The sequence below is a fragment of the Fulmarus glacialis genome, unplaced genomic scaffold (genome assembly GCF_000690835.1).
Source record: "Fulmarus glacialis isolate BGI_N327 unplaced genomic scaffold, ASM69083v1 scaffold1800, whole genome shotgun sequence".
Taxonomy (NCBI): Eukaryota; Metazoa; Chordata; class Aves; order Procellariiformes; family Procellariidae; genus Fulmarus; species Fulmarus glacialis.
Window position 1 is genome coordinate 1 of NW_009188141.1, and position 10,247 is coordinate 10,247.

General features: G+C 34.9%; 1 protein-coding gene across 1 annotated transcript in view; it reads left to right on the plus strand.

The window, feature by feature from the left end:
- Positions 1–371: 371 nt before the first annotated feature.
- The window catches only part of LOC104076406 (collagen alpha-1(XXI) chain-like), a 14,051-nt gene continuing 4,175 nt past the window's right edge, over positions 372–10,247 (plus strand). Inside the window, exons 1-3 of the mRNA XM_009577263.1 lie at positions 372–656; positions 4,471–4,506; positions 7,329–7,361. Coding sequence (XP_009575558.1) covers positions 372–656; positions 4,471–4,506; positions 7,329–7,361 — 354 coding nt within the window. The remainder of the gene's footprint in view (positions 657–4,470; positions 4,507–7,328; positions 7,362–10,247) is intronic.

The window sequence follows — 10,247 nt, forward strand, 5'->3', positions numbered from 1 at the left end:
AAAAATGGCCAGTACTTTATCTTTACACTGACTCATGGATGGTGGTGGTTGCAGCAATGGAAGCAGAACAACTGGCAGCGCAGAGGTAAACCCATCTGGGCTGCCGCATTGTGGCAAGATATTGCTGCCCGGGAAGAGAACCTGATTGTAAAAGTACGTCACATAGATGCTCATGTACCCAAGAGTCAGGCCGCTAAAGAACATCAAAACAACCAGCAGGTGGACCAGGCTGCTAAGATTGAAGTGGCTCAGGTGGATCTGGACTGGCAACATAAGGGTGAATTATTTATAGCTCGGTGGGCCCATGACGCCTCAGGCCATCAAGGAAGAGATGCAACATATTAGATGGGCTCGTGATCAAGGACTTGACCATGGACGCTATTGCACAGGTTATCCATGAATGTGAAACATGCACTGCAATCAAGCAAGCCAAGCGAATAAAGCCTCTTTGGTATGGTGGGCGATGGTTGAAATATAAATATGGGGAGGCCTGGCAGATTGATTATATCACACTCCCACAAACCCACCACGGCAAATGCTATGTGCTCACCGTGGTGGAAGCATCTCTTGGTGCAGCCTTACCTCTATCAAACACTGCTATAGATGTGGTTATGCTGAAATTCTTCATTGCTGAAGAACTGTTTTGTGAACACATTGTAAAATTTCATATTGATATTTGACTTAACTGGATAGTCATCCTTATTTTTAAAGCATAGGTATGTAGGATTTTCTGACAATTCCATGTCTTTAAGGAGTCCCAGATTGAAAAGATTATAGGCAATGTTGTTCTTTGGCGTGTTTCGAAATTCAAGCACACAGCTTTTTGCATAACTTAAAGCTGTAATTAACATTACATTAAATGCTTTCCTAGAGATTTTCTTCTACAAGATGACAGGATTCTACTAAAAATCTCCTGTGTGGTTGAAACCTCTCAGTTTTGTCTCAGCCAATACGGCAGAACTTTTTGTTTGACTGGAAGCTGGAAAGCCCCTAGAATATTTCTTGGTTTAAAATACTGACTCAGTTTTATCTTACTATAACTCACAGAACTCACTGGAGTGTGAAATGAGTCTCTTGAGGAAAAATCAGCTATGCTTTGTCTATAGAATGGGATTTAAGAACCTGAAAATTAGAAGTAATTGAAAATCATTGATCTTCGTGCCCTGTGGGTAACTACAAAGAACTTAAAACGGAGTTGTGTTTTCTAGGTGATGTTTTTTCAGGACGGCACCCTTCTTCTGTGTAACTTAACCAAGAAACAGAGAAAGACCAAGAATTTATACTTTACATATGCTATTAGGCAGATTTAAGTGAAGGAAACACTACATGTTTTTTTGAAACAGCTGGAGAAAAAATATTTACTGTAATCTTCAATAACATGATTTGAGGAGAATTTTAGGGTTGAACACCTGTCAGGTCTCATGGTTTGAAAGTGGTTGAAGTCAAATTAGTTCCATTGCTGTAAATCAATTAATTCTATTTGTAACTGAAGCTCTGACTTGTATCCATTACATTTTTACTCTAAATTGTAATTAAGATTTCTTTATTCTGGACACTTTTTAAAGCAATAATATGTGCATCCTGAAAATTAAATGTTTCATTGCTTTACAAGATAATGAGTACTGCTATTACTTTCATTATTTTATTGTATTGTTATGGGAAAACATGACAAAGAAATTTTTTTTTTTACAGTGAGTTTCTTAATTGCATATAGAAGTACAAAGCTTATTTTAATGTTATACTGTTTCTTTGGAGCAATATAAGTGATCTGATGTAATGGAACAGGTATACTTGTTTCCTTAGGGTATAGTTTACTATAACTAAGAAGCTTTACCTGCAACTATTCAAACTAGATATTTATTCAAGCAACAAGTTGTTGAGGCTAAAAATGTTGCTATATTTGCTATCAGCCCAAATTTAATATTTAAATGTAAATTTTAAATTAAAAAATCTAATATAATTTTAAATTAATTAAATGAGTACAATTAAATTAGTAAGTTAAATACAATTTTAAATTATATTTGAACTGGTTTAAAAAGAACTTCAAATTTGGATATATAGAAAAAATTATATAAAAATAAATTAAGTGTGTTTAGGTAATGTATCTGAGACTTGCGTTAGAAATCTAGCAGTGTTTCCTGGGAAATACTGGAGTCTCAAATAGGACAAAGATTTCTCCATTACGTGTTCAAATTACAGATTTCAGAATAAACAGGAAATCCTGTAAAAGCAAAGGAAGCTCAGGTAAGGTGTCAGATAGAAATAAGCAGTTAGTAAAAAATGATAATGCATCTGTGTAGTATTACCAGTAATGTAGAGGACCACCTTTTGAAGCATGAAGCCCTTCATAAAAAGGCATTACAGAAATAGAGTTGAATCAGGTACTTCACTATGGAAAGAAAGGTTTAAGGGCAAAGAAGCAGTAAGTTAGGAGCGTGGTGTTATATTTAAAGTTTTATGAAAATCCCATGCAGAGGTATTCCACTAGACTTCAGCTTCTGCTCCAGAAGGGCACAGGTTTCCTGTATGTCCAGTGTCATATATGCCAGCCATGTATGGATGTCTTAGGTATGCTAGAATATTTCAGATGTCAGTAGGCCCATGTGGGGATGCCTTGGGTTGCCTAAAGCATCTTAAATGCCTTATGTTTAGACAACTGAAGCATGTTCCTGGTCAATGGAAGCTAGAGAATGATCCAAATTTAGATGAGGTTATCTCAGCTAAATGAGATAATGGAACCTGAGTTCCATTTTCCAAGACAAGATGTAGAAAAATTAGTCTTCTGACCAGTTTCAAAACAGTGATTTCCAGAGCTCATAAGGACAAAGATTTCCTGGCTTAAGTCTTTCAAAATGTACTAAAGCCCAATGGAAGTGTGACTTGAGTTGAGTCAGAGGCATAGCAATAGTTCAATTAATTTCATTATCACCATATATTCAGTTTCAGTATCTAAGAGTCATGTAAGGAACATGTGCCAAGACAGTAATACTGATTTTGAGGAGGGAGATTTTGTTAAAATTTATGGAACCTCTCTAAATTTTAAACTGAAGAAGGTTTTAAGAAGGTTTAATTAAAGGTTCTTAATTTTAAACTGAAGAAGGTTTTAATGAAGAAGGTCATTATCCATTTTATAGAAAAGATGCAAGCCAGAATATATATTGCTGGTTAACTGGATTTACAAGTCATAAGTATGACAAACTCTTGAATTATTCAGGAAAAAACAGTGCAGTTTGGGCACCTGAGAGTAAAAGTGAAGCCTTTCAGCTATAGCTCATTTTAAAACTTGAAACCAAACCAAATGTTTTATATTCAAGTACAATACAACTGAATAGAGCTGGCATAAATACCCTCTTATGTTCTGGGATTTTCAGTCAGGAAAATATTTGCCATAGCCAAAATCTCCTCTTTACTACTGTTCAGCATTTAACTAAACATTCTGTCTTTCAAAAAGCAACGAAACACACACGTTTGACTCTTACAAGAAAACTGGCACAACAGATCCAAAAAACTCCATCCTAATTATTTTCTGTATTAAATGCAGTTTTGCACACCCCCTCACAGATCTCTTTTGTTTCATGAGTTGCTATGTTCTTGGCCCAACATTTTGATTCATGTCTATTTAAACAGAGTCAAAGTGATTTAAGAGGTCAGACTTAGGGCAGGAGCCATCTCCCATAACTTTAAGTTTCCTTTTCAGTCAATGAAGAGAGAGAGGCATGTTCTGGGAGTACATATTTTGTACCTCTGTTGTTATTTGGCATGAATAATTTTCAAGAGCTGCCTGTTTCTCTCCAGTGTCAATTAGATGGTGTTCAGACAACTTGATAAACCTAGATACCTGTGTTTTAAGTACCATTTGCACCATCTCATTGCGAATCACCCCACTAATGTTTATTTACTGTTAACATTTCAATGAAAGTCAAAAGGAGTGGGTGGGAGTGGAACTGAGTCCTTACATAGTTTTGGTTAAATTTAAATATAATTTTTTTTCTGATTAAAAAAAAATTTTTTTTCTTTGGTGTGTTCAATGGGTTTATAGTAAGTGTTACAGGAATTATTTATACTTATTTTCTGTGGGTGAAGGCAAGCATACTTAGTGGTTAGCATTCAGATGAAATTTAACCCAAAATACTGCCCCCCCCCATCTTCTCCACTCCCATACACTGAGTGGATAAAATCCTGCTGGATTTGCCACCTCATTATGTTGTATTTTTTAATTTTAACTTGGTATATGAGTATCCACTTTTCTTTTTGATAGTTCTTTCTGTGACAGATTCCCTTCTTAATATAACTTTCTGTACTTTTCTCAGTGTTTGTGTACATGGTGATAAAGTGATTTGTTTTTCATTCAGTATGAATAAAAGCTCTTAGATGCTTCTCTTGTATTTACTGTGTTAAATTAAAACACAGACTACATGTCTTTGAGATGAATCATGTTACAATGAAGACTTTTCTTCTAATATTTTACAGGGAGACAAAGGAAACCAAGGTGAAAGTGGTATCCAGGTATATCAACTTTGTTTCTAATGAAATCACCTATTAATACAAGTCTTAGGTGTTAATTCAGGAGCTTTTTTTTTAAGATTAAGCTCCACAGAAGGTCTGCTTGAAGAATAGCAGCACTGAACCCTAACTCTTCTTCAAGGAAAACTGCCTGGTATGCCCAGTATAAATTTCCAGCTGTGTTTCTGGGGCTGAGCAGGCTATTGACATTTGGTGCAGAGCTGTGTGGTCCTAGCAATGGTGCGGGCTTGGGGATGTGGGTTGTGCTGCTGCCCCAGGGGGCTAGGACATGACCCAGCACTGTCCTGGGATGGGTTCTGTCCCTGCCTGCCCCAGGCCCTGTGGGATCACATAAATGCTCATAGTCAAAGTAATGCCTCCTGGCTTCTGCCTACCTACTATATTATAACCAGTGGGATTTTCCTCCTTGTTATCTAAAAGTCATGGAAATACCTACAGGAAAAAGAACAGTATCATGTCACTACTCAGATCCTAACTTGACTCCTCTGTGTTCGGAGTAGAAATTGTATCCTTCTGCACAGTTTCTGCTCTGAACTCTTGAAGAGTAACTTTTCAGATTGATTTGGCCTGGTTTAGGATGGCATTTTAGGGTTTACCTCTTTGTGTTATTTTTGATAGTTTAATTACGTCTCCCAGATAAATGTGTATTTTAAGAAAATGTGCTTCTTTTCTGAAGGGACTGAAAGGAGAAAAAGGAAGACAAGGAAATCCAGGCTTACAGGTACTGTTAAAATAGTGATCCTAGTTCAAGAGAGCCATGATTCATATTTGTTTCTTAAGATTACTTCCATCAACATGGATAGTTCTTTGCATTAGGTGAAATGTATTTATGTATAACATGATTTATATAGTTATATAAATTACCTCTTAAACAACCTTAGTATTTTAAAAATAACAAATACAACACATATAGAGAAGATGGAGCCACACTTTTCTTGGCTGTGCACAGTGGAAGGACGAGAGGAAATGGACATGAGTTGGAACGCAGGAAATCCCAACTTGATATATGGGAAAAGCATTTTGCTTTGAGGGTGGTCAAACACTGGAGCAGGCTGCTCACAGAGATTGTAGCAAAACCTGTCTGGACAGGGCGTTGAGCACCTGCTCTGGCTGGATCTGTTCTGAAAAGGAAGTTGAACCCATGGAGGTCCCTTCCAACCTACATGTTTCTGCGGTTCTAGGGTATTATATCTCGAGAAACAGACCGAAAGTACATTTTTCTGGATTATTTTATTAAATCCTTAATTATGGAAAATTTTCATGAAACAATTATAAATAATATAAAATGCAGATAACAGCACAAAGTGGCTTTTGTATAAAGGTTGAAAGAGTGATGCTTGAGATGTTAAGATTTTGCATGTACCATGCTACACTTCCATGTAGTTCATTACCTCCTAGACTATACTGGGAGTCATTATTGACATCTTCTGTGCTCATAAATTACAGATGTTTCCTGTTTCAGCTGCAAATCAGTGAGATCCAGTTGTTTCTTTTTAACTCTGGGCCAATGTATTCTGATTGTGTCATAGTTGGCTATCTTGTTATACCACAGAAAATAACTGTTAGTATTTATAAATACTTGTTAACTACATAATCTATGTCGTGTCTAAACAGAAAAGTATTTGTTAGAGGTACATATCTAAAACTAGACTTGGAAGGAAGTCAGTTGCTTTCTTCAGAATTACGACATCGATACAGCTGCCTGTCTAGCCAGAAGGAGCTGATTCCAGTGGAGCATGGGCAGGAGATCTAAATTGCATGTTAGCCTAGTTTTATCACTCTCAGGGGTATGTAGGTTGACAGGAGTCCGGTAGTAAAGCTGAGCAGATATTTTTGAAAAGAAATAGTTTAAACTAGAAGGCCGATCATTTGTTTTTACATTTTACAAATTAAACTTTCTGTTTTTTCCTTTTGCAAATAATGGACAAATTTTTCATGTATTTATTATTTTAATCATAAGGTAAAACAAAGTGATAGTGAAAGAAAACTTGCCCCCCCCCCCGATAGAATGATGCAACTGAATTGCTTTTGCTTGCTTTTTTTTTTTCTTTTGAGAAAGCTGAAAAAATAACACAGGCTTGGTCAAAAATTGTTTCCCAGGCTTATCTAGTTTGGTCAGCAACCAAAAAATCAGTCATTCACATACTTCCGGTAGACAGCACTAGGTCCTTCCAAGGTTTCTCAAGCCTCCAGGACTTCTCAAAGATACAGTACAAATTCCCTTGTACATAAGAGTATATCAGAAAAGTGAAAAAGCCTGCTCTGAACTGCTGTCTTGCCATGGAACTTGATGATCAATAACACCATTGAACTGTACAGCAGAAATGACACTGAAACCATTTGCCAACATGCAAAATCTGGCTTACAAAACTGAGTTTGTATTTCAAAGGCTCTGAACTTGAGTTCTGTCTAGTAAGACAGTATTAAACAGGTAAAATCATGAGTTTCCTTTTGCTAGAACACAAAATTTTATTTCTTTTGTCTTTTGTAGAGTGAGTAAGGTTTTGTCTATATGCACTTCTTGTATACTAATAAAATATACGGTTTGTAATATGTATGATATATTCCCAACTTATCCTTTTGGTATATGATATTAAAGGTATTACTAAAGTGTTAATTCACTATGATACACATTTCTCATCCTTATATGCAGTTTGGTTTTTTGTACAAATAGCAATCACAGAATCTTTAAAAATTGGCATTTTTGATTAATTACTGAAAACCAAGGACAAAAATATTATTTTTTGATTCCAAGTAATTTGGCTCAACTTGCCTTTTTTTTTTTTTCATATTAATTCCTAAAGGGAGTAGAAGGATTGAGTGGAGAACGAGGAGAGGTAAGTATTTTGTAATGACAAATATAGTATTATAAAATTATTCCATTTGTTTCTGCAAATTGTGTGATCTGTAAAATATGTTTGCAATCTTATTTCTGTACTCACATCTCTATAAGCAACAGAAGAGAAATGAATTGAGAAATAAGAGAAGAGAAAGAAGTATTAGTTAAAAAGTGACATAGTGAAATATATATTTCATGAAATGAAATATTAAAAACAAAAAATTAAAGCCAAGTATATACTTTAAGAGAATTAAAAAAACAAACAAACAAAAAACCCAAGAAGGAGCTGGATGAAGAAAGCAGATAATTAAAGAAAAAAAAATCTAGAGATTCTAAGTTCATGGAAAAATAAAAATATAGTTCATGAAAGAATACAGAATACTTGATCAAAATAATCCATATTGTTCAGCAGCAGCCAATAATAGCAGGGCAGGATACAAAAATAAGGCACAGGATACACAAAGAAGATCCTTCTTCTTGTATACCTTCACTCTTTTTGGCAGTCAACAAATTAGGGGCATTTAAGCTAGAGATCAAGACCATTGCATTTAATGTCAATCTTTAATTTGCCTAATTCCTTTTGAACTATGCTGATATACTGTATTTTCAGCTTCCATAAAAGTCTGTGGTAAGGACTTCCACAGCTCAACTATTTATCTTGTGTGTTTTAACCTGCACCAGTGACATTTCTTTGTGTACCTTTATTTCAAAGCTAATGAAAAGAAATATAACAAAGTCTTTAAAAAGATTTTGGTTTTAGAGGATTCTGTTTTTGAGACTGACTCAGAAAATGCAGGGCAGAATTCTTTCTCTCTACTCTAAGTTTTTACAGGAATAATTCAATTCAGCCTGAAACTTGAGGGGCGTAAGGGGAAGCCTGCTTGCACCACTCTTGGTCTGTCAGAAACTGCATTTGTTGGTCTCCAGGATATTTTTAGAAGTCCCATCTTTTTTTTTTTTCCCCTTGTATTTGTCTAATGTAGATATAGTTATGGCCAGACCTTTTAATCTTTATGTTGCATATTGTTTAAAAATCGGTATTTATAAGATTAACTTTGTTAATCTTTGGGTTTTTTTAATTTCAATATTTAGTGAAATCAGGATACACACTGTCCCATTAATATAATTCTCCTTCAACTTTATTTAGAGATTTCTGTGTTCAACTCTTTTTCATTAAAGCATTGTTGCATATCAATAACTGGACATATTCATTGGAAGCTCAATTCTCATAATTAAATAATTTTATGCATTTAAACATATAAATTGACCTATATGCTGCTGCGGTTCTATGAAATACTTAAAATTACAGTTTGACTTATAGGTCATTTGCTAAATCATTGCCAAAATTGGTAAAAGATTCCTTGTATACTATTGAATGAGCCTCTTTAAATATTTAAATATCGTGGTAATAATAAATTTCTTCTGAAAAATCCTTTTAATAATGTTCTTACTATACGCTAAGATATAATGATGTCATTTTGTTTACTTATCAGACCTATAAAATTAGTTTATTTTCTGTTTTCATAAAATATCTTGTCTTTTGTTAGACTCTGACTCCTCAATAAAAAGTTTGTTCAGTCTGTAATTCTCAGCAGTTACTGAGCTCTTTTCCTTTTTTTTTATTTTCTTTGCCAATAGCAAGCTTCAGCAAAGACCACACATGGGATGTGGCTGAGCATTACAAGACCAGGATATACTGCAGAAAATGTTCCCTCAGCAGTTTCATTGTTTTTTGGCAAGTTCTGCAGGCAGTTGTGCTGATGCTTCCAATGTTTTGTCCTGGTGTTTTTATACTGGCTTCTTGCCTGTAATGTTTTTCTACAATAGATGCCATTTTCCCACTATTTCATTGGTTCTTAATGCTTTCTAGCCCCTTTAACATTTAGTCCAAATAAATCAACTTGCAAGTCAGATGTCTTTTATAGTCCATAGCTGTAAAAGTAATTAAAATTAAAACAAATAACTTCTAGCTACAAGAACAGCATGGTTTTCAGATCCCAGCACATATAGCTTCTAGTATAGCCACAGGCAGCTACATATGCTCCATTATGTTTATCTCTGAGCCTTGCTGACCCTTTTTAATGAAAAAAACATTTGTGATTATATAATAGAAATGAACACGTACAAATCTACATGGTCTAACTAAGAGTATCAATTCTTTATGACTACAACATATAAAATAGACAGCATCAAGAAAATAAAATACAATTAGAACCTTGGAAAAAGTCAGTTCTGAATTAGTGTTTAACTTTTCTAGTGGGAAGAGGGTATGGTCTGCTGTTCAGTTCATGCATGGCATCTTACTGATGGATCATCTTTCCAGCAGTACTCTTAGGCACTTGACTGACATCCGTCACGTTTTGTCTCATTTCTCTGCTTTTTTAAGATATACCTGCCTTATTTTAGTGGCTAGCTCTCTGCATAAAACTGAGTAATCCGATACTGAATTTGAAGCTTGCTACCCTGTAATAATTCATGTGGAGAACTCTGGGCATTGTTACTAATGCAGACCAAGCCAGAAAGCTTTGAATTTTTCTAATGTAAAGAATTTTGATAAGTACTATATACAAAGTAATATAAATACTGTAATTTAAAATTCAGTGTAAGTCTATGAAGACTGTATGCCTGAGTGCTTCTAAGCTTACATTATTTGCTCCAATAAGTTTTGTCATATATAGTAATGCTGCTGTCTTGTTTCCATAATTTTATGTAAAATAGTTGGATAGGGCAGAAGAAAATTTTGGAGCAACGGATAACATTAGGCAGAAGCTGTGCAAAAATGGAAGGAAAAAAACTCATCAGGGAGCAAACATAGTACACTAACTTTAATCTTGGGCATGTACCAAATTACATTGTACTGATGTTTGTTGGCTACAGCATAGGG